This window comes from Taudactylus pleione, unplaced genomic scaffold (assembly GCF_031769625.1).
Source record: "Taudactylus pleione unplaced genomic scaffold, aTauple2 ptg000009l, whole genome shotgun sequence".
NCBI lineage: Eukaryota > Metazoa > Chordata > Amphibia > Anura > Myobatrachidae > Taudactylus > Taudactylus pleione.
The window spans coordinates 14630625-14656073 of record NW_028284412.1 but is presented as its reverse complement, the minus strand read 5'-3'; the positions used below and the strand labels follow the sequence as shown (position 1 = coordinate 14656073).

Sequence of the window (25449 nt, the reverse complement as noted above, 5' to 3'; positions counted from 1 at the left end):
TTTCTGTCTATTCTAGGTGCAGACAGATCATATTGTTGCAGCAGTTGGATTGGAGCCTAATACTGAATTGGCAAAGTCGGCTGGTTTGGAACTAGACGGTGACTTTGGAGGGTATAGGGTTAATGCAGAACTTCAGGCTCGCAACAACGTGTGGGTGGTGAGTTAGCATTTTGTGAGACATTCTTTGGTCAATTACGTTTAAAGAAAAAAGTATTATATATATATATATATATATAACAATATACAGTGCCTTACAAAAGTATTCACACCGACCCACTCGGCTTTTTACCTTTTTTGTTACATTACAACCTGTAATTTATTTATTATTTTTATTTGAATTTTATGTGATGGATCTGCACAAAATAGTCTAATTTGGTGAAGTGAAATGAGAAAAATATAAAGATTCTTTTTTCATATATTTTATAAATAATATTCAGAAAATTGGCATGTGTATATGTAATCACCCCCTTTGCTATGAAGCCCCTCAAAAGTTCTGGTGCAACCAAAAACCTTAAGAAGTCACTTAATTAGTGAAACGAAGTCCACATGTGTGAAATCTAAGTGTTACATGATCTGTCAGTATAAACACACCTTTTCTGAAAGGCCCCAGAGGCTGCAACCCTACTAAGCAAGAGGCATCACACCATGAATACCAAGGAGCTCTCCAAACAAGTCAGGGACAAAGTTGTTGAGAAGTACAATTCTGGGTTGGGTTATAAAAAAAAAAATATCCAAATCTTTGATGATCCCCCGGAGCACCATCAAATCCATCATCATCAAATGGAAAGAACATGGTACCACAACAAACCTGCCAAGAGAGGGCTCCCCACCAAAACTCACAGACCGGGCAAGGAGGGAATTAATCAGAGAGGCAGCACAGAGCCCAAAGGTAACCCTGAAGGAGCTGCAGAGTTCCACAGCGGAGTATCTGTGCATGTGACCACAATAAGCCATACACTCCATAGAGCTGGGCTTTATGGAAGAGTGGCCAGAAAGAAAAAAAATAATTAGTGATAAAAATAAGAAGACACGATTTGAGTTTGCCAAAAGGCATGTGGGCGACTCCCCAAATGTATGGAGGAAGGTGCGCTGGTCAGATGAGACTAAAATTAAACTTTTTGGCCACCAAGGAAAATGCTATGTCTGGTGCAAACCCAACACATCCCCATGAACACCATCCCCACAGTGAAACATGGTGGTGGCAGCATCATGCTGTGAGGATGTTTTTCAGCAGCAGGGACTGGAAAACTGATTTGAGTCGAGGGAAAAATGGATGGTGCTAAATACGGGGATATTCTTGAGAAAAACCTGTTTCAGTCTGCCTGTGATTTGAGACTGGGACGGAGGTTCACCTTCCAGCAGGACAATGACCCGAAGCATACTGCTAAAGCAACACTCGAGTGGTTTAAGGGGAAACATTTAAATGTGTTGGAATGGCCTAGTCAAAGCCCAGATCTCAATCCAATTGAGAATCTGTGGTCAGACTTGAAGATTGCTGTTCACAAGCGGAAACCATCCAACATGAAGGAGCTGGAGCAGTTTTGCCGTGAGGAATGGGCAAAACTCCCAGGGGCAAGATGTGGCAAGCTCATAGAGACTTATCCATGGAGACTTATCCAAAGTGACTTGCAGCTGTTATTGCTCGACAAAGTACTGACTTTAGGGGGGTGAATAGTTAAGCACGCTGAAGTTTTCTGTTATGTTGTCCTAAATGTTGTTTGATTCACAATATAAAAAAAAAACACAACTTCACAGTTGTAGGCATGTTCTGTGAATGAAATGATGCACAACTTCAAACAATCCATTTTAATTCCAGGTTGTGAGGCAACAAAACATGAAAAATGCAAAAGGGGGTGAATACTTTTGCAAGGCACTGTGTGTGTGTGTGTATATATATATATATATATATATATATATATATGTGTATATATAATATATATATATATATATATATATATAATGTATAGAGAGAGAGAGAAAATATAGTTTTTTCATTTTTGTTTTAATAGGCAGGAGATGCTGCCTGCTTTTATGACCTTAAGCTTGGACGAAGGAGAGTAGAACACCATGATCATGCTGTAGTGAGCGGACGACTTGCTGGAGAGAACATGACTGGAGCCGCTAAGCCATATTGGCATCAGTCCATGTTCTGGTAATGTTTTACAATTGATTAATAATAAAGAACTAGAGCTAGGGACAAAGTATTTACATGGTTCGATAATGACTGAGGGGTTGAAAGCATGTTGGAACACAGTGGACAGAATTTATTTTCACCAAAATGTTGTATACACAGCAATATGTGCACTCTTTAGTTTGGCTGTCTGTCTTCTGGACTACAGATCTGTTTAGCCTTATAGTAACCGGCTGTTCCTGAAAGTAATTTTAATGGAAATTGCAGCAAAGAGTTCTATTTATCCATACTAGGACTTGGTTCTATTGCTTTTACAGTGCGTAGTTTAAATGTTGAAGCTTCTTTTTGTAAGTTACTAAATATTAATATATAAATATCATCCTGTGTAAATGTTTACAGAAAACTAAAGGGAGGGGTGCTGCAATAGCCGGGCTTGTATCTTTTTAAATTTGCTTGATAAAGTTGCCTTCGAACTATGTAACAATGATTTGCATGTTGTCTTATCAATTGTTAAATATGAAATAAATAGTGGAGTTTCCGTACTGTATATTCTGACCACAGAACTTTTGTGTCAATATTGCTTTTCTACTTAATCTTGTTTTATTTTTTATATTGGGTTCTTTAGGAGTGACCTAGGTCCAGAAGTAGGATATGAAGCTATTGGCATTGTTGACAGTGCACTTCCTACTGTTGGTGTATTCGCCAAAGCCACTGAGAGAGACACACCAAAGCGAGCAGCCGAGGAGAGCGGTAAGCCTGAGATTGCAGAAAGTATATTAGAAGGAAGATGTATCAAGTGTGATAAAGTGCCCAAATAAACCAATCCTCTTCTAACTGCCATTTCGTAGACTGTTTTAGATGATAATTGACAAATGCTGATTGGTTGCTTTGGGCAACTTCTCCACTTTATCTCTCTACAAGGCTTGATACATCTTCCCCTGGGACTGAATGGATGCAGAGTTGGTGGGTTGGGAATAGAGCAGCTACACAAAATTGACTTGACAGAACACTTAACAGTTGGAAATAATGTGCCCCAAGCATAGAGAGATATATTTGTATAGAAGTTTTAGTGTTAAGCTTGGATATGTTTTGAACGGGATACATTCAGTATTCCGGCACAGGGGATACTGGCACTTAGAATACCGGCGCCGGATCCCAACAACTGTCAGAATCCCGGCGTCGGCATCAAGACCGCCAGCATCCTGAAGGTAAGTAGCGGGGTTGGGGGGAAGGTTAGGGGTTAGGCAATAAGGGGAGGGTTGCAGTTGGAGGGGGGGAGGTTAGGTTCAGGCAACCGGGGGCAGGTTAAGGGAGGGAGAGGGGGAGGGTTAGGACACCTACCGACAGGTGTCTATCCTAACCCTGACGGGTATTTTGACTGCCGGGATCCCGAGTGCTGGCATCTCGTACCCATCTCGTTTTGAACAATGTCAAAAAAATACTTGTTTGGGCATCGGAAACTACAACAGCATATAGAAGAAATACATTCTATGAAGAATTAATAATAAACGCACAGGGGGCCGTATACAATTAGCGGTGTAAAGCCGTTTTCAGCTATGAAGTTTCACGAGTGACGTCAATTAGCCATGCGAAAAGTTTCCTCCATATTCAACTCCAGAGAATTTTCGCCGGTGCGGAAACTCAATGCACTGGAACCTGCAAAAAAGTTTCGCCTATGAGTAGGTGTCGAAAAAAAGTGCAGATTTGGGGCGCAATCTTCGGATAACCCCCCTGCACCATTGGGACAGTCCCCCAAAGGTAAACTGCATCAAAAAATACTTAAGATCACCCCAAAAAAGTACTTTCAACTTGGGGCAAAAAAAGTACAAAGTTGGGGGACAAATGTAAAAACTAGTGAAATAGATTCCAGGGGAGTATGCCCCAGGTGTTTTTAAGTTTGCAGGTGCTTGCGGCAGGTGGATTTACTAAGTTTTTTAAAAATTCACTTTAGCAACTTTAAAATATGCTTGCACCCATTTTCGTGAACCTCAAATTTGCTGGGACTATTTATTTTCTGCAAAAAAACCTCCTAAATGCTATTCTTCACCACTTGTGCAAAGATGCTATTGAGAGCATTTAAGTACCCCAAATACCTTCAGCAGGCCTATTCAGGGGTATCTACAGTGATCCCCAATGTCAGTGCAACTTTTGGGGGGTGTCAGGCTGATTTCCCCAAATCTGACAGCACTTTTCGCCTGTTTGTGTGCATTTCGCCGGGTCCTGTTTTCGACTATTTCTAATTGAATAAGAGGATAAGCGCGCGCGATACTTTTTCGAATAGTAAACCAGCGATGTCTGCGAAAAGTACAGGACTCTTCGCGTCCAATTGAATATGCCCCAGAATGTTAATAATACAACCAATTAGCTTTTATCTACTGTCTGCTTGCTGTTTATAACTGTACATCTGCACTTTGCTATATTGAAACTAGTTATCTAAAGAGTTCAGAATCCTACAAGGACAAAAGCACATAACTGCTTCTCTCCTCTAATGTTATACACCTGGATCTGCTCACACAGAGTTAACTGATAAGAGCACAGCTACACAATTTAATTAGGAGAAATGTAAGTATGTTGTGAAGATAAGCACCTGGATACTTTTTAAATGCAAATCGATCAATATAATGCTGGGTACACACTGACGGATACATTGGCCGATCAATTGATCGGAAAATATATTTGCTGTCCGTCGGCCAGTGTGTACCCGCGATATGTCGGTGAACGTCGGAGTTCACCGACATATAGCATTGGCTGTGCTGCAAAGCCGATGGACAGATATATCTCTGCAGACATATCTGTCCATCGGCAAGTGTGTACGGGCGGTCTGCAGACTGCCCGTACACAGAGAGGCAGCCGCGGAGAGGGGGGTGGGACACGCCCCCTGGCTGCCAGGACCCGCAGCCATACACAGATGATGGCCATTCAGTGTGTATAAACGACCATCATCTGCAGATATAACTGTCAGGTGTGTACCCACCTTTAGACACTGTTTGTTAATCTCTTGTCCTATGACCCTGAAGTCACAAGAAATTTGGTTAATAGATTCCATGCTTTTGTGTATTGTCTATATACTTATGACATAGGAAATTTTGGATACTACTTGCACATTATTTATATCTTCTGTACACAAAAGGCACAGGAATCCGATCGGAGAGTGAAGTTCATGATGTATCGCAAATAGAGAAGGAAACGACAATTTCAGCCTCTGCATCTGCTCCCGCACAACCTGGGGACTCCTATGGAAAAGGAGTAGTATTTTACCTTCGGGATAATGTAGTGGTTGGAATTGTGCTCTGGAACATCTTCAATCGCATGCCGATTGCACGCAAGGTAAGAGTAAAGAGAGTTAAACTGCAAAAAAAAAATGTGAGCAAATATATAGTAGGTGGTTGTTATGAAGACAACAGAAGGTTAAATATCCATATTTTGGGCCTAAAAGATGTTCTCAATTGAGCTTCACCTTTTCAGTGCCTCCTACAGGAATCTTATATGTAATGTGTTATAGGGGTCACTTCATGATTTTTTTTTTTTTTTTTACTATACAATTGAATTGCAGCTGAACTGTAAAGCTCACTTTGCATGTTAAATATGTCCTCTGAAAACAATTCCACTTAGAAATCCTAAATTCTATAGCAAATTGCCATAATAAATATTGGTAATAACCTGTTGGTGATCTATGTTGTAGTCTCTGGCTTCTCTTGACATCTGATAAAAAAAAGAGCACAACCTGTGCAGTGAATTGTGTTTGCAGCAGCTGCAAATCCAAGTGAAAGTGGTAATTAAAATGAATACAAGGGCACTGGAGGTAAGAGAGGGAACGTTATTAGGGTCAGTATAAGTGCTGTATCTCAAGTGTATAACTATAATCCCTGGACTTTATCATAAAGGAGCTTAAACATTTACATTTTTGGTTGACTTACACACACATTAGCCTTAAAGCGCTCATCCCTTGTATTCATTCTCTTGACATCTGTTGCTAATAAGTTAATTGCAACCTTAATTTGTATTACACCAGTCACACAGGTTTGTTTTTCAATTAATTATCCTACATTCCACATTATTATTAGTAATAAGGTGTCATAAAAATCTGCAGTATAGTGTTAAATTTCAGCTTATCACACAGATAAACAGTAAGCAAAGTACCTGCAGGGAAAGTACAGGTGCACTTTTCCATAGGAGTCTATAAAGGGGAGTTTGCCGGAAGTGGGCTTGAGCCCTTTAGATGTAAAATACAACACCAGGATGGTGTGAGGTTGGAGCATATGGGAAAAGTGTGAATTAGCTGGTGTTTTTATGGTTACAAATAAGAAAGGCAAAAGGGCTGTTTCATACCTGAAATAAAATGTGTTGGTTTTTTTTATAACCACAGACCACTTTGCACTTCCATTTTAACTCCAATCATATGACTTTATAAGCAGGTTTTTAAAAAAAGGCAAAATGAAACTGTTTGCAGGGAGAATATTTCCATAGTGAACATGCTAGCAATTCCAAACTCTTGTAGACGGAGCAAATCAAAGACTCATCAGAATACCTTTTGGCTCTAACTGCCTCTAGAATCTCTGCTTTGGCTGTTGTTGCCAGATGTGTATTTTCGCTCTGGTCTTGACACACAGATGTAGACTCCAACAACTCTTTTGAAGCACTTGCATTTGAAGTAGCAGTCTTTTTGCCCTGAAGTTGACAAAATTATAAGTCAATCTATAATTTCTCCGTCCCTGTCAGTGTTTTCCAAGTCTAAAGCTTGGGCACACACTTGAAAGACCAGACGATCTATCGACTACCTGATACAATACGTTGATATATTGTGTCAGCGTATACACTGCATGATCCGCCGTGCGATGACCAATCATATGCAGAGAACACTCTGCCACCGCATCGCACAATCCCATCTGATGTGCAGCACATCAGATGGAAAGATGCAACCACACAATGCATCAAATGATGAATTTGTGTGTACAGGAATCTGTGTATGCCGGATCAATACCGACAGCAGCAGTTCGACAGATCGAAATCCTGACCGTAGCAGGTAAGTACCCTTACCCTCTCCCTACCCTAACCCTCCCTTAGTGGTGCCTAACCCTAACCTCCCCCAGTTAGTGCCTAACCCTCCCCGAACCCTAACCCCCTCTAGTGGTGCCTAACCCTCCCTTTCCTGACCCTCCCGGGGGGTGCCTAACCCTAACTAACCCCCACACCCCTGTGGCTAAACGCTAAGACACCCTGCTTACCTTCGTTCGGTATGCCTTGTGTCGGGATTTTGTAGTGGGGCTAATGATAGGCGTCGGGATTTCGACATCTATCTTTAGTCCCATGTCGGGATATCGTCGGGCGGGATAGCCTACATCCTGTGTGTACACGCTACACAATGGTCGCGCAGAGTGATTGCAGGTGCCATAATTGCACGACAAATCATGTAGTGTGTATCCAGTTTAAGGGACCAAGGTTAATTTCCTTTTGTGCATTCTTTTGTGCAAAGGCCTTTTCCAGGGGTCAGTCCTTTTTTCTGCAGGCATGGACAGCAGAGGGGATAACTAACTCTTACACCCTGGACAGACTGTGGTGATAGCACGTTTTCTGCATATCTGTTGGTGACCGATATTATGGAATAGGATTACATCCTAAACCTCAAGGAACCACCACCCAGAATCCTTTTTTTTTTTTTTTTTTTCCCTACCGATATTTAAAAAAAATAACGCCAATACAGCCTGCTAGTATTTTCCTGCCTCCCTTATTTCTTCAGGAGTGATTGCTTTTATCAGGAGAAATCTTCACAAAGGTCATGGCAGTATTTGCTACTCTATTAATAGCACCAATCATGCCTTACCAAACTCATTCTAAAAACTGATATACTAGAGAGAGTGCCGTAAAACTAAAGCAATCCTTCATGGATTCCCATTATTATATAAGAGGGCTGATTGAAAAGTGATGAGACTGATTTTTTAAAATTCAGAATCAGATGACTCCACAAGATCTGAACATTGCTTTTTCAAGGTAGCGTCCTTCACATTTAATACTTTTACGTGCAGTAGACTGTTTTGTGACATCACTTTTAGTGTTGCAGCTGTGGCATTATTCACTTAATCACCTGTTAAGAACTTCTTTCTGCACAGTTGGTTTTTCAGGGTTCGGAATGCCCAGAAATTTTTTCAGGGTTCGGAATGCCCAGGGCACGAAGTCCGGGGTATATGGAGGGTGTTGCGCATTCGGTATGAAATCCCGGCTGCCGCATGGCCGGCAGTTCGATTCCCGGCAGCCCGACAAAAGAGCAGAGCCCGGCAGCAGAAGCCCGACAGCGCTGGAAATCCCGATCGTCCCTAAGGTAAGTAAAAACTAACCTAACCAACCCCCTAACCCTCCTTAGGGGTGCCTAACTCTAACCTCCCCCCTGTAAGTGCCTAGCCCTAACCCTCCCTCCCCCTAACCCTCCTGGGGGGGTGCCTAGCCCTAAGTGTCCCCCGGGGGTCCTAAACCTAACCCTCCCACCCCCCCCGCGGCTGTCCGCTCACTGCGCCCGATCAGGATGCCGGGCGCTTGTCTCCCGGCGTCGGGAAAATGACAGGCGTCTAGATTTTAGACGCCTGCCATTTAGCCCTAGCCGGGAATGAGGATTCGGGAAGCCGGCGGTCGGTATTGCGGCCGCCGGCTTCCTAAACGTACCCCGGTTTTCCAGTGCTGTCCCATTAATTTCAGTCAGTGCTGCCATTGCAACAGCAGCAACATGTGGTAGGGCATTGTCTTGGAGCAAATGTGGTCTTTTCTTCCTCATGGCTCCACGCAAATGGGTTTTCAGAACGTTTGCATAGTAGTCACCATTAATTGGGAACAGCAGAAGCATGACTATAAACCACAAAGGAATCACATAGAATTTTTTGGGCGGAGGCGAACACTGAACTGTTTGGATTCTGTATCATAATGATGAATCCACGATACGTCACAGTCTATGTCAGGAAATCAGGTATCCTCTCCAACATTCGAACTGTGTTCTTGCACGATTCAAGTCATCATCTCATCTGCTCTTCTGTGAGATTTCTGGGTACCCACCTGGTACACACGCGATGCATTTTCAGTTCCTTTGCCACAATATGCTTAACCCATTCGAATGAGATGCTAAAGCCGAAAATTTGCGTAAAGTTAACCTTCTGTAATTTTGCAACATCTCCTCAGCTTTGGCAGTGTTGACATCTGTAAGCGTGGTCTCCCAGAACTCGCTTCATCAGTCACTTTTGTATTACGCTCTTTGAAGTGTTTCCACCAAAGAAATACTGCAGTACGGCTAATTGTTTCTCCATCGTATGCTTGCCGTAACATTTCCTGGGTTTCGTTTCGTTTTTTTTCAAGTTTAACACAAAATTCAATCACACATCTCTGACATCTCACAGACATGTCCTCCTCATCCGCCATGACGAAATGTACGAAGATCTTCTGCTCGCTGTGACCAAACAAAAAGACTACAGCAGTCCAACCGCAGGTTCAGACACATAGATATATGTGCATCACAATGACCAGCATAGCATTGCCACATCTACCCATGGGACAGAAAAACAGAGGCAGTCTCATTACTTTTCAATCAGCCCTCTTACAATGAGAAGTTGCTGATTATCATGGCCGGCCACTAGCACCCTGTTGCGAGAAATTTTGGAGTACCCCCTATTCAACTATATCCATAATGAACACTTTTATTATTATTTTTATTAGTATAAAAACACACAATGGCCCCCACAGGTAAAAAAAACACACACATTGGCCCCCACAGAAAAAAACCCCAAACCTTTCACCTCAACAGGAAACAAAATAAACATTGGCCACGGCAGGAAAAAAATAAAATATATAGGCCCCCACAGGAAAAAATAAATGAATTATTAATTAATTTATTATTAATTGACCTGACCTGTCAGTAGCAGAAGAGAGAGAGGAGCTCCCAGTCCCTTCATTTGTTGGCATGACACAGGACTGATGGTAGCACTTGCCTTTCCTTCTCCGGACAAGCGTTTTTCCAGATGCCCCAAACAATCTGAAAGGGGATTCATCAGAGAAAATAACTTTACCCCAGTCCTCAGCAGTACCATCCCTGTACCTCTGCAGAATATCAGTCTGTCCCTGATGTTTTTCCTAGAGAGAAGTGGCTTCTTTGCAGCCCTTCTTGACACCAAGCCATCCTCCAAAAGTCTTCGTCCTGTGTCTTGCCAACAGTAAAGCATCCTGAGACCATTCATGTGTGAGGTTGCTTCTCAGCCAAGGGAGTGGGCTCACTCACAATTTTGCCTAAGAACACAGCCATGAATAGAGAATGGTACCAAAACATCCTGCAAGAGCAACTTCTCCCAACCATCCAAGAACAGTTTGGTGATGAACAATGCCTTCTCCAGGATGATGGAGCACCTTGCCATAAGGCAAAAGTGATAACTAAGGTGGCTCGGGGAACAAAACATCAAAATTTTGGGTCCATGGCCAGGAAACTTCCCAGACCTTAATTCCATTGAGAACTTGTGGTCAATCCTCAAGAGGCGGTAGACAAACAAAAACCCACAAATTCTGACAAAAATTCAAGCATTGATTAGGCAAGAATCAGTCAGTATGTGGCCCAGAAGTTGATTGACAGCATGCCAGGGTGAATTGCAGAGGTCTTGAAAAAGAAGGGTCAACAATGCAAACATTGACTCTTTGCATAAACTTAATGTAATTGTCAATAAAAGCCTTTGACACTTATGAAATGCTTGTAATTTTACTTCAGTATACCATAGTAACATCTGACAAATAGGTCTAAAAACACAAGCAGCAAACTTTGTGAAAACTTGTGTCATTCTCAAAACTTCTGTCCATGGCTGTACAATAAAAAAAATTGTACAATAGTTATACAGTATTGACAGTATATAATCTGCCAAGGACGTCATAGCATATAAGAAAGAACATTAAATATTGACATTATACAGTTAATAATGTATAACAATAAAAGACTTTGTAAACAAAACGTGATTCTCGTTTCCCATACTGTAGGTAGTTTTTATATCACCAACTGCTCTATAAGGCTACTGGGGGATCTCCATCTTGTAGTCTCAACTCATACCAGGTGGTCAAATGTAAGGGGTAAAGATCCAATATAACTCTCCCAGATGTCAAATGAACCCACTCGTTTCTCTTCTTCAAACATGGTTTAAACCCAATCCAATCTAAAGATATGATGAAGTTTCTATATTACATAAAGAAAATACTGGAGGACCTGGTTAAACCCAATTCTGTAGGATTTTTTTTTGGCTGCAGAACTTAGAGCCAATAAAAGTTTCTTACCACTCTTCGTGATATGTTGGGATTTAGGGGGAAACCAAAATGTAGCCCATTCTGGTAAAAGGGGAACATCATTGATTTATCTGCATCCCGATTCACTCTCAACCAGAATCCAAAGTCCTCACATATTAAAAGACCTGATGGCACAAATTAGTCTGCCTCATGAGAATAATATGAAGATTATTTCTGTTATTTCCTTTTTTCTTTTATTTACGAATGTTACCTAGCCTCTACTTTTTATGTTAATGTTTGTGGTTGTGTACTATATGTATGCTTGCTTTTCGAATACTAGTCTCTCCTTTTTGCTTTTATTGAGCATTTACTTTTTCTGTACATTTTGTAGCAGAGAACTAATATTAGACTATTCACTTCCTTTAACGGCTTCATTAAGTTTATTTTCCTAGAAATTTTCCACTTGCATTAATTAATCGTCTTTTATTTTCTTCCTCTTTCCCTTGTCCGAAAACAGTCTCTTAAAAAGCAGAATCCCCTTAGCACTAACCCATTTATGTATACATTCTGCTTTTGTACTAATGGATAAAATATTCTTAGGCTTATAGTTTGTTTTTACAACAGAGCAAAACAACCTGCCTCCTCCATATAGTCTTCTAGTCCTCATTACACCCAGCCAGCGCTGCACTTACCAGTACTGCTGGCACCTCCACTTTTGCATAACAACATGCGCGCAAAGTCATTATGTTGCACGCTCAGAGGGCTTGGCCTGCACAAGGGCGCATTTGCGTTACGGCTCTACGCAAACATTAAGGGAGATGGCTACATATGCTACTGCGATACTTTTGAAATTATTTTTTGAAGTGATAAAATATTGCTCTGTTCCCAAGCATGAATTTGTCACAGTCTTGTTTGACTGCTATGCAGCTAAAGCATCTAAAAACAAAATCCTAGAGCATTAAGTAGTTTATTATAACTTCACCACATTGGCATTCAATGTGTTGGGTTTTTTTTTTCTTTCAATAGTATGAACATGCAATTTGAATGACTTTATTATAATAATGATAATAATAGTATAATAGTACATACCTTTTTATTTCCATCATTGGTGCAAAATACGTTCTTACCTTTTTATTTTTTTTTATTAACTTCACAGATAATAAAGGATGGAGAACCACACACAGACTTGAACGAGGTGGCCAAACTTTTCAATATACATGAGGAATAAACGGTTTAATAAATATTGACATTTTATTTCCAAACCTCTTCAAAGGACGAGACTTGCCCCTTCACACATGGACACAAGCTAAGATTTTACTCCAAGCCATGTGACATTCAGAGCCTTGACGAAAACTTCAGTGAACTTCACTATTTTGTGGAAATTCAGTTTGCTCCAGACACTTTAAAGTGGAAAAGATATAATCTGTCCAGTTGCAATGCCTGAAGAGGCATGGTGGAAAGAAGTTGTACATGTTATTTCTTAAATAAGGTCCTGTCTCTGTTGCTGAAGTAAAGTGCATAAAATTATGCTACATCTGTAATATGTGTCGGGGTAAATATCCGCAAGATATGCATACAAAATTTATTTGTAAAAGTGAAAATTTGTTCATTAAAGAACAGTTTTTAAAGTGGACTTGTTTCCTCCGTGTGACACATTCGTAGACAAAATTATTGGCACCTTTGCCCTTTATAAAATGAGCCAAAATTCCTTCTAAACATAAGTTGAAATTAACTCTGTTAAAGTACTGTACATGCTATGGCGTTTTCTTTCTGTGTTCCTACCACCAATAGGCAAATAGTGACACACATGCCTTTGGACCAGTATGGCTAATCTCTTATTATTATTATGATATAATAAAGTGATAAATATTGTATTTCTCTTTCATCCATGGTGGACACTGGAATACGTTGGGTATAGGTGGAGCTGGAGGAGTCTGGGTCCAAAAGGTTAAGTTTTGTACATCCCCGCCCCCTCCTCCCCTACACTCCAACCCCTCCTCCCCTACACTCCAACCCCTGTCTTCAGTTTCATTTTGGTGTCCAACGGAGCTGGGTATTTTTTTTTTTCATCTGATGCTGCAGCTGGTTAAGTTGGTGCTAGGTCTAGCTCAGGTGTCCAGCTCGCTACAACATATGCTGGACCCTGTAGTTCCTTGGTATACATAAAGTCTATAGTTGGAGAACTCCTCCCTAGTGGTGGATGATTGCCAGCAAATCTCTAAATTATATTCTAAGGAGGGATCAGTGTGAGCCAGTGACTGTTAAGCCTTTAATAGTACAGGTTGGCCCTTCTCTATTGCTACTAGCAGTGTGGTCTGTCCTTCCCAGGGTACGTCCTTATTAAAAACTAACAGTAGGAGACATTTCCATTCCTTTTCAGGACAAGATCTTGCATATCCTCTCTTCAGCGCAGTTGGAGGATTGGTAAACGGGCAGAATCCTAGACCCAGCCTACTTATTGGTTTGTTTTTGTCTGCTCCTTCCAACTATTGAAGCCAGAGGGGACCTCCCATCAGGAGCAAATAGTTCAGATGTTAAGTGTTTGACACCAGAGTATTATATTTAAATATTACGTTACTCACCTTCCTAACGTGGTTTTTCTGACTGAGGCGACTGACAAACACCCGAGGTTCAGACCCTGTGGAGCACACTCTCCTGTGCACAGCCACTACGGGATCTCAGATGGACTTCGGGAGGCCATCTTCTCCAGCAGCATGTGCTCCTGCAGATAAGTAGTTTTTTTTTTTTCCTCCTCCATGCAGAACTTACCTTAGTTATACCTATAGCTAGGTAAATTCTAATATATTTATGCTACCAGTCATGCTACAGAGTCATATGTAGACATATTCTGTATAGTCTGCATTAGCACAACATTTCCCTGAGCAGTTGCCTTCCCAGCTGACTCTGGGAAAGGTACTTCTTTTTAGATTAAGACTACAACCCTGAGGTTAGTATGCCTTATATCACTTAGGCACTATATGACAGAGGACAATATAGTTCTCCTTGGCATGTTTCAGGGGTTCCTTTTCATGTGCGCCCGTTGCTCTTTCATTATCCTGAAGGTGTGTCTGTTTGCATGGCGTGGGTTCCCACTGTCTGGTCTCGTGACTGTATTATTTCCTGTTCCAAACTCATACTGCTAGGCGCATACCACTGTATAAGGGTTTGTACTCGCTGTCAAGTGCGATGCTCACAATGGCAATAGGGCACAAGTTGGTCTGTCAAAGCCGCATTTTCTTATTATGCGCCCTTTGCTTTTACCTCTATCGACTATATACAACGCTAACACCTAATTATACTCAGGATATGTTTTTATTTACTTTTTACTGACCATGTCACCATAGGGCAGGGATGGGGAACCTCAGGCCCGGGGGACATACAAATCATTTGGTGTGGCCCTCTGAGCTTTTTTCTGCTAGCCTCATCTGGCTAGCAGGGTGCCTAGAATGGCACTCTGCAGCCAGAATCTATGCAGTAGTACCGCCTGGAACCTCCTTAGGATGCTTCAGACGGTCACATCGCTGCCCTTACAGCTCCACGGGGCATCCTCAGGATCACCGATGATTGTGGCCCTGCCCTGTGTGACATCACAGAGGGGCGTGGCCTGCACCAGGCCCACAAATAATGTTATATATATCTCAAAATGGCCCTCGGCAGAAAAAAGGTTCCCCACCCCTGCCGTAGGGTAATAGTACCAATTACAGTCCCGAGTCCACATTGCTCGTATAATGTGTCCGTGTAGTGTCCCTGTCAGTTTGCACCCCACGGTGTATATACTTAATCAGGCCTCACTGCTAGGAAGATCTGAACCTGATTCTTTGAGAGAACTTTAATCGCCACCAATTTAAAATTAGAAGCAAAGACATGGGAGCTCATTCATGTGGGCGTGTTTTTTTTGTTGTTGTTTTTTTGGTCTCCGGCCGCTCGCAAAGCTGTGGGTGACCACCCACAGCTTGTGCAAGCGGGCTGGAGACTGTTGCGATAATCGCAACCATCTACCTTGCGACGAGCCCCTGGGGTAGGGTCCAGCTGCCACAAGGCTGAGTGGACTTCCTGCTCTAATAGAGCAGAAAGTCCACTACTGACATCAATAGTGATGTCAGTTGGACCGCCCAACAAACGCCAGGCGTTCCTAAGGGAACGTCTGCATTTGTGCAGCCGCCCACAAAACGGGGCGAGTTGTCAATCAACATTGACAGCCACCCCGTCTTGTTGCGAGCCCCGTAGCGACTGAACTTCAGTCGCTCAGCGGGGCATGCCGGACCCGGCGCATGCGCAGTGCGCAAACATCGGGCTGCTTGCGAGCGGTCCTGAATCAGCTCCATGGTCTGATAAAATGGCATTATACACAGCTTGTAAAGTGTCAGAGATTCTAATTTTAGAATAATTATTCAATCCAGCAGGACGAGTGGCTTTAAGACTTCAGTGATTCAATAACTTTACAAAATGACAGTTATGCTAGGAACTTACCTTTAACGCTTTCTTCGAAGTCCATAAGGTCCACAGGGAGACCTTGGGGGTGATGGGAACCAATCCAGGCACCACGCAGGATGCACTGGTCCAGTTTCCCTATACCCCGCCCCCGATCCAGAGGCACCTCAATTGGTAAAAAGCCAAAGGCTGGAGGAGTATAAGAGAAGGAAGACTGGTACACACAAGAACCACACTGTCCCAGAGAAGGAGTCGGGAAACCGGCGACCAGCCATATAGCCCATATGAAGCCAGGTGCGTCAGGGCGGGTGCCCTGTGGAACCTATGGACTTTGAAGAAAAAGTTAACAAAGGTAAGTTCTTACCATTTTCTTCTACAGGGTCTGCAGGCTCCACAGGGAGACCTTGGGGATGTCCCAAAGCAGTCCTTTTAAGAGTGGGGATGCTCCTGCGCTGAGAGGAGAATCCGGCGGCCAAAGGAAGCATCCTGAGAGGCGAAGGTATCAAAGGCATAGAAACTTAGAAAAGTCTGGCCAAAAGACCATGTGGCCACCTTATAAAGCTGAACAGCCGAGGCACCATGACGAGCTGCCCACGAGGGACCCACAGACCGAGTAGAATGAGCATTAACAGAAGTTGGTACGCCTGCCTGTAAGCTTCTGAGATAGTCATACGAAGCCATCTAGCTAATGTTTGTTTGTTGGCTGGCCATCCCTTCTTGTGAAATCCATATACCTGTAGCACAAATAAGGAGTCTGATTTCCGAAGGGAACTGGTATGGTCCACGTATATATCCTGAGGGCATGGACCACATCCAAGGAGGCCTCACCAGCTGGAAAGGTCTGGTGATTGGAAGGCCAGGACTACAATTTCCTTATTAATGTGGAAACTAGTAACTTTTGGAAGGAACCCAGGCCGAGTCCTAAGTCCCTGTCCTGGTGAAAAGGTAGACATGGGGAGCGACAGGAGAGTGCCCCTAAATCTGACACTCTTCTGGGTGACTTATTGCCAGAAGAAAAAAGAGTCTTCGCTGTTAACCACTTGAATTCCACAGAATCCAGAGGTTCAAATGGAAGACGTGAAGAACTACTGACAAATCCCAAGGAACCACTAGAGGGACAAAGGGAGGTTGAAATCGGGGGACATCCTTGAGGAAGGTGTGGATATCCATAATGGGAGCAAGTCTACGCTGGAACCAAATGGCAGAGCAGAGGCATGCCCTTTCAGTGAGGCCAGGCAGAGTACTAGGTTCAACCCAGCTTGAAGGAAGACCAGGACTCTGGAAACCCAAACACCTGGTGGTCGTAGCTTCTGGTACTATACCATCGGAAACATGTTTGCCACACTCAGTGGTAGATCCGAACAGAGGCTGGCTTATGCGCTCCGAGCAGTTTTGACTACAGCACTAGAAATAAACTTGTATGTTAGGGCAAGTCAGAAAAAATAGGGAAAGATATATGCTGACAGTAGAATAGAAAACAGACAGGCAGCACTAGCATTAGTAACATACAATGCAGAAATAACATAACTGCAAACTGGCACTATAATCAACTACACAGACTCAGTGTCTGGTAGGCAATAGTGCTGAAGGTGGCGTTACCTAGCAACGTGAAGTACGGGGAATGCGGTAAAACAACCCCTTAAACAGCATTTTCGGGGGTTTTACCACATTTTCGCTGTTAGTACATCTCTCCCTGTGAGAGGTACTGGATGTGTGGTTTGAAGGAGAGGGAGGAGTTAAGAATAACCCAAGACAGTGCACGTGTGGGCTAGAGGAGATGGTTGTGCTGTCAACAGATAATTAAATTGTGGGAAGTGAAACAGATATTTCTCTGTTTTTCTTTACCTACTCGTATCTTATGTATATTTTTTGTCATGTATGATACTGATTATTTTGTTTTGTTTTATTTTGTGTATATTGTATGTATGCATATGTAATTTTGGAAGCTGTTTTCCAATAAAAAAATGACTTGATTAAAAAAAAAGCATGGAGCATAAACACTGTCAGATTTGTCAGATGAACGATTTGAACGATTTTTGACTGCAAACACATCAGATGTCAGATATCGTTATCTGACCATCGGAAACGCGCATCGTTCAAATCGTTCATCTGACAGATCTGTCAGATTTTCCTTCAGATATTAACGATTTTTTAAATCCTTATCGTTCAGATCTGAAGAAAAATCTGACCATGTGTATGCTCCATTAGACATGTGGAGTTTAAGAAAGCGCTGGGGCATCCATGAAGAAATAGCAGAGAGACAGTTGCAGATACGAGTGAGGAGAGAGGGTGAAAGATCAGGGGAGTAGAGGTAGATCTGAGTATCATCAGCATCGAGATTATATTGGAGGCCAAAAGAGCTTATGAGCTCACCTAAGGAGGTGGTATAGAGGGAGAAAAGGAGGTGTCCAAGAACATAACCTTGGGGGGACACCAACTGGAAGTGGAAGGAAAGTAGAGTCACGAGGAGATGGAAAAAGAACGGTAGGTAGAGAGGTAGGAGGACAGCCAAGAGAGGGCAGTATCACGTAGACCAAGAGAGTGAAGGAATTGCAGGAGGAGAGGGTGGTCCATTGTCGAAAGAAGCAGAGCCTAATTAAGCAATTGGAATCATATATCAAATTAATTGGTTTGTTTGCAGACACCCAACGCTAACTCCGCTATGCTGCCTAAACCTAACACCCTCCCTGTGCGGCTAACAGCTAAGACGCCCCCCGACTTACCGCATTCAGGCTGGCGTCTGTCTGTATTCCGGCATCGGGATTAAGATAGGCATCAGTAATTCGACGCCTATCTTAAGTCCCATGTTGGGCTTCCACCGTCGGGATCCAGACCGGCGCCATGCCGTCCACCGGTCTGTTAACTACATCCCCATTACAATTCCATTTTGCCCGTTCAGCCACAAGTGTGAATGCGACTGAAATTTGCATGACTTTGAATTATTTAAACACGCATACGCTCTGCGATGAAACATGCGCAGTGCGAAAACAGGCAAAGTCCATCTGCGAAACTGACGCGTTCAACTCTGCATCATCTTTACAGTGTGCAGATAAATAATGTTTCTACTAATAATAAATACCTTAATTAATAGAGTTTTGAGTGCAAACTATGTGAAAAAAATATGAAGCTTGGGTATTTTACAAAGATATTGTGGTTTATGTTTCAAGCAGTGAAAAGCGTGGAGAAGTGGATCAGTGTAGAAGTTGGCCATAGCAACCAATCAGCTCCTACCTATCATTTCATAGACTGCACTTGATAATGGCTACTTCAAAGCTGATTGGTTGCTACTGTATGGGTACTTCTCCACTGGTCCACTTCTCCACGCTTTTCCATAAACCCCTTAGCCCATTTGCAAGAGGGAGTATAGAGAACCCTTATTATAATATTAGTAATACTAAGAGTATTGAGTAGATAATCTGCTTGCACTTTGAAAGACAACTCCAGCCTGCCGGGTCACAGCGCCATGGATCTGGCAGAAGCCAGGACTGGTTCATCCACACAACACTTGCTTCTAGAGACTTTATTGGCTGCAGCCCCTAAAAGCCAGATAGGGTTGGCTACCCGAAAGGCATGCTCTCTGCTAATCACAGCCCGGAGGAAGAAAACCCAATTGGAAGTCACTGTCATTCACAGTGTAGACAGGTCAGTCACAGACTGCAACTGACTCAATGAGGTTGTAGACTTTACAGAGGGGGGTGTTACAGTCCTGCAGTCCCTAAGTAAAGGGGCTATGTGATTGCAGGCAGATTCGGCTCCTATAGGGATGTGCACTGTGCTCTGTCTGAAATTTTAAACATGAGTGGTGCCAAACATGATGTTACCCTTGGCACCAAATTCAAATCTCCCTATAAAAGGGAGTCTAGTGATTTGGTTTTCTCCTTGAATATTCCATTGACCCGATTCTGCTTAACCCCTAGTGATTCCTGATACTGACTATTCTTTGACCTGATTCTGGGCCTGATTCAGACCCGGTCGCAAGCGCTGAGCGCTCGCAACCGGGTCAATGGTGGCCCAGAGTGCATGCGCACGACGGAGCCGGCTCCGTCACGCGCAAGAGCGAGACCCGGATAGCGATGGGCAAACCGTCACTCCGGGTCTCGTACCAAAGGGGGTGTGCTGTCGATGTTGAGTGACAGCACGCCCCCTTTGGTGGGCGGGCCGGGGGAGTTGGTGCCCAAACATAGGCATTCCCATGCGAACGCCTCCGTTTGGGGGCGGCCCCACTGACATCACGATTGATGTCAATAGGAGAGATTTCGGCTCTGTTAAAGCCGAAATCTCTCTGGGACTTGCGGCGAGACCCTACCACAAGGGTCTCGTTGCAAGCCCTATGGTCCATCTTCCTGGCCGCTCGCTATAGCTGTGGGTGGTCACCCACAGCTAAGCGAGCGGCCAGGAGGCCGTTCAAAAAAAAAAATAGCCCGGCCCTGATTCAGAGCGAGCGCTCTATCAGAGCGTCTGGCTCTGAATCAGGGCCTCTGTTCGCTCCCTGGTACCACATTTGTACACCTGGTTATGAATCATTCCTGACAACTACACTCCAGTTCACCTCACGGGGCTATTTAAACCGTTTTTTAGGCTGTGCTGACTTTGTAAACCTTACATAGTAGAAGCGTAATTATTCCAAATTGAAAGAGAATATTCTATATACATTATAAAACGTATGCTGTTATCGTCTTGCAAATACTCTGTTTAACTAACTCATTCATCATTCATACATCATTCATTTGCTTACCAACATAAATTCCACAACTTAAAAGGCAATGTCAATTTTGAAGATAAGCAATGCCACTTTTGGTAACAACAAAACCCCATCAAAATGCAACATGCATGCCACACCCTTGGTTTCCTGTTAGATTTCCTTCCTTCTCAATGATTGCAAAAAGAAAATTCAGGGAAGTGTACAGTCTTATGAACACAACATTGAGGGGTATACAGAATAGGTGGTGACAGTCTTTCTCTCACTAAACATAATGAAGCCACTGACTTTTCTTCTGCTGTCCCTTTTTTTACACACATGTGAGACCATCACAAGAATATTTTACATTGCAGCTGTGGAACAATATTGGAATTACAGGGATATCAGTGTCTTTTCTTCAGAGCAAAGGTAAATTTCACTATACCTTTTTGTTTGTATCTGTTTTGTTCAGTGTCACTAATTCGGTAATTCTAGCTATAACTTAGAGCATCAAATATTTTGTGTTCTGCTTTTTACTGGATGCCCACTCACAGGAAATTATTAAGACAATTACTAAGTCTGGATGGAGTCTTCAGAGAATGTAATTATTACTGGCAATGAAATTATAAAAAACAACAAAATGAACAGCGATATAAATGATTGGAAGACAATATGTATAGTGTATAATGTACATCACCTTAATTCTGTTATGTTAAATAATCTTCTATAAAATGAATTAATGGAAAAGCCTGTTTGCAGCCTAGTGAAATATGCATGTATTAACTGACTCTTATTAGCTTATGTATATGAATTAATGTTAAAATACAACGTATTCAATAATATATTTATGGTAATAATCATGCCATCATTAAAAGTTTAAGGGTGTGATTCAAATAGATCCATTCTGGAATGGCACATTGCGACCAACAACATTGCTAGTTTTTACCACACACCTAATACGATAAACATGGAAAACTGCCTATGAAATGGTGCAATAGATTTTTGTAATGATACATTAAGAGGAGTCACTTAGGCCATGGAGATATTTATTTTACTTACCAAAAAAGACTACAGTCGAGGTAAACTGAAAAAGAAAAAGACTAAGAGGGGAATTCAATATGAAACGTAAACTTCGCTGTCGAAGTTTACGTTTCATATTGGAGCTTTTACCTGGGATAAATTATCGGGCGCGCGCCCGCCCGCTTATCCCCGTATTCAATATGAAACTAACGAAAACGGGACCTGGCGAAGTGGGATTTGCGTAAAGTTACGAAATTTTCCTTAAAAAAATTGTAGGACCCCCCCTAAAGTTGTTAAAGCATGGGAGATCACTATGGGTACCCCCGTTTTAGCCTGCAAATGAAAGTCGGGAATTTAAATAGCCGCAACAGGTGTTTTTTTCCCGACATTGAAGAAGTGTTGCAGAAGAGCACTTAGGTTTTTTTTTTCGTTTTTTTAAGTGGTCCCATCAAATTTGGGGTACATGAAAATGGGTACTAGGATAGTTTTTAAAAATTCTGCAACTATGCACCTGCCGCTAATAGCCTATTCTAGAAAACACCTGCCGCATACTTGCAGAATAGCCCTGAACCTATTTCCCTGTTGTTAAACAATTTTTTCCCATTATCTTTTTTTTCACCCCAATTTTTTAAATAATTTTTTGGGGTGTCCCTATTTTTTTTTTTTAAACTTTTTTTGACAGTTATCTTTTAAATGTCATTCCCAGGGGTGCAGGCTATTTTTTTTAAGCCTGCACCCCTAAACCCCAATTCTGCACTTTTTTTCGCCACCTATTCAGTGGTGAGAAGTTATCCCCGTTTTTTTTTTTTCAAAGACTTTTCGAACCTGCGAAAAGTCTTTGAAATTGAATACAGTGTAAAAGAAAAACCTGCGATAATGACGTCATAGCTGCGAAAACATCGCAAAAACGATGTTTTCGCTCCCATATTGAATACCCCTATAAAGCTGGGTACACACCTAAAAGATATATCTGCAGATTACGGTTGTTCATACACATACACACTAAACTGCCATAATTTGTCATCTAGCTGCGGGTCCCGTTGGCCGGCCCCATGTCCTCTGGAGCAAGTGTACGGGCGGTTGGCTGACCGCCCACACACACAGCACGATGGACAGTTATATCTGCAGATATATCTGCCGTCGACTGTGCAGCACAGCCGACACGTTATGTCTGTGAACTACGTCATTCACAGACATATGATCTGTAAACACTGGCCGACGGGCACACGATATATATTGGCCGATCAATTGATCGCCCAATATATCTGCCAGTGTATACCCAGCATAAGGGGTATATTTACTAAAGTGCGGGTTTATAGAAGTGGAGATGTTGCCCATGGCAGCCAATCAAATTCTACCTTTTATTGATCTAGCACCTTCTAGAAAATAATAGCTAGACTTTGATTGGTTGCTGAGGGCAACTACTCCGCTTGTAAAAACCCGCACCTGAGTAAATATACCCCTTAGGAACATTAGATAACAGGCAGCTAAGAAGCAGCACTCAAAGGGAAATAAAATGCTGTAATGGGTAAAAGAGGGTATATGCATGTGCAGCAACCAGAATTACCATTTTATTTGAAGTGCTGGTTTGGGACACCTATTTACAAAGACATTTAACGCTAGATAGTTCAGTGGCAGGTAAGACATGTTATATTAAATAGTTTAGATAAACTAGAATTTATTTACTTCAGAAAATGCATTTTACTTGTGACCTAATTAATACATATTAATATATGCAAGGTCAGTAGAGAGATCTATTATGCATGGAAGAAAAATTATTTCACTATCAGCATGAGAATGGATCCTTTTACTGTTAAGATGGTTAAGCTTTGCAGCCATGGAGTTTCTCTCCCACATGAGGTGATGATGGCTAATTAAATAGCATAATGTAAAACTGGATAGGATGCCTCTCTTACAATGAATGTGTCTGTAGTCATAATTAGTAGAAGAAATTAAGTGGATGAGTGACCAGAGAAATAATCTCATTGCCATTGTGGATTTTTGTGTTGACTTCCTCTGTAGGCTATGTCAAAATTAAAATATATGAAAGCAGGGCCAACTCTAGAGGTGTTCGACCAGTTCAGTCGAACAGGGGCACCATCCCATAGAGGTGCAGTCCTCCCAACTGCCCCAATTTCAGCGGGACAGTCAGCGCATGCAGAGAAACCACCATATAGGAAAGGTGTATTTTGAATAAAATGGAGAGGAATGCTCCCAGGGTGATGAGAAATGGGTCACATGAAATGCGGACACCCCTTCATTTTGAGTGGCCACCCATTTCTCGTCATTCTGGGAGTATTCCTCTCCATTCCATTTCAAATACACCTTTCCTATATGGTGGTTTCTCTGCAACCGGGAACCTCTGAAAAAAATTGATCCTCCCTGGCAGACAGTGTCTTCAGTTGGTATTCACTATTCATGTAGGAAGTCACATGATCCAGAAGATGCCTGAATGTGTAGGAATATAACCAACACCATACAACAGAGATTCAACCAGTTTTGTGCCCCGTGTCACCTTCTGCCCCTTGTCTCTCGAGGACTTCTGTCTTTACAGACTCCAGTCCCTGTCTTTCTAGCTTCCTGTCCCCTTCCTCGTCACTCCAGTTTCCTTCACCGTCACTTCTGCCTCCTGTCTTTATGGTGCCCTTTCTTTCCAGCCTCCTGTCCCATAATTCCAGCCTTCTGCCCCATGTCTCTCAGCCTCAACCCCCTCCCTTGTGTCTCAGTCTTCTCTCCTGTGTCTGTCAGCCTCCTGATCTGTGTCAATCAACTTCCCTCTGTGTCTCTCAGCATCACTCCCCCCCCCCCCCCCTTGTCTCTCAGGCAGACTCCATCATCCTCTGTCTCCCCAGCCCATGATTCCTCTCCAACTCCCCCCCCCCCCCCCAACCCGTGTCTCCCCAGCCCAGCCCACACTTATCTCCTACTGCATGGAGATGATGCTGCTTGGTGCACTGTCTTCGCGGATGGATTTGCTCCTCTTCAGTGTCCAGTGACGTGACAGCATGACATCACACTGCTGCATCTGCAAAAAAATAAATAAATCCCCTCTATTGTGCCACCCACCGGAAAACTGTCCTGGCTCTAACTCCTCTCTCTGCTTGAACAGTTTGTCCCATTTTCTTGTCAGACATGAAAACAGGTCAAACTGTCCTGCTGGCGGTAAGGTGGTTGGGGGTACGCCTATTAATTTCTTAATGGTACACCATACTCTCACCACTGGCTACTAGTACAACACAATCATTCTCACTTCCCATACTTGTATTACAGAGCACTAATTTTAGTTATAGAAAATATACATTGAGCACTTTCAAAGAAATATAGATTTAACACAACTATTAAGGTCATTGCCCATATAAAAACCAAAATTACTGACTGCAGTTTGTTTTTTTGATGTTCTATATTAATAGTGATGTTTCATTAAAAATGTTATGTGAAGCCTATCTTTTGGATTGACGTGTTTATTTATTTGTTTGTTTAAGGCAAGATTTCAGGTCACCTGGTTCTCAAATATACAAAAAGGCATTATACGTGGAATACACTGATGCCACTTTCAGAAAGATAAAACCACCGCAAAACTGGACAGGTGAGAGGACACAAAGAAAATAATTGTGTGAATCAATATAGAGCCAATACCTATGAATAGCTTACTCAAAACTTTCCATATCTGCAGTGGTGTCACTAGGGGGATGGGGTTCAAGCAAGGTAACACCAAAATGGCAGAGAGGGTGTCACCAAGCAGCGATGACATCCATACTGTACCCAGAGAGGCGTCCAGCATGACAATAGGGGCGTGACGTGCAGCCACACCTGAAAAGTCACAATCGCAGGCGTGGCTTTGCGTACATGAGGCCACACCCCCTTCCGCAGCCAGCACAAGGGCGATATTACGGCTGAGTCGGGCAGTTTTGATGAACTGGGCAACGCCAACCCCAGTGATGCCACTGCATAGCTGTTC

General features: G+C 42.6%; 2 protein-coding genes across 5 annotated transcripts in view; both read left to right on the top strand.

Annotated features, from left to right (window-relative positions):
* Positions 1-13126, top strand: part of AIFM1 (apoptosis inducing factor mitochondria associated 1) — an 80711-nt gene extending 67585 nt beyond the window's left edge. Inside the window, exons 13-17 of the mRNA XM_088467394.1 lie at positions 17-157; positions 2010-2152; positions 2757-2881; positions 5262-5458; positions 12519-13126. Of these exons, the coding sequence (XP_088323520.1) occupies positions 17-157; positions 2010-2152; positions 2757-2881; positions 5262-5458; positions 12519-12590 (678 nt within the window). The 3' untranslated portion in view covers positions 12591-13126. The remainder of the gene's footprint in view (positions 1-16; positions 158-2009; positions 2153-2756; positions 2882-5261; positions 5459-12518) is intronic.
* A 7584-nt stretch (positions 13127-20710) lies between these two features.
* Positions 20711-25449, top strand: part of LOC148542789 (coagulation factor VIII-like) — a 306775-nt gene continuing 302036 nt past the window's right edge. For all 4 annotated transcript variants that reach the window (XM_088467390.1, XM_088467391.1, XM_088467389.1 and 1 more), the window contains exons 1-2: positions 20711-20900; positions 24974-25077. In XM_088467390.1, coding sequence (XP_088323516.1) covers positions 20767-20900; positions 24974-25077 — 238 coding nt within the window. In that variant the 5' untranslated portion in view covers positions 20711-20766. The remainder of the gene's footprint in view (positions 20901-24973; positions 25078-25449) is intronic.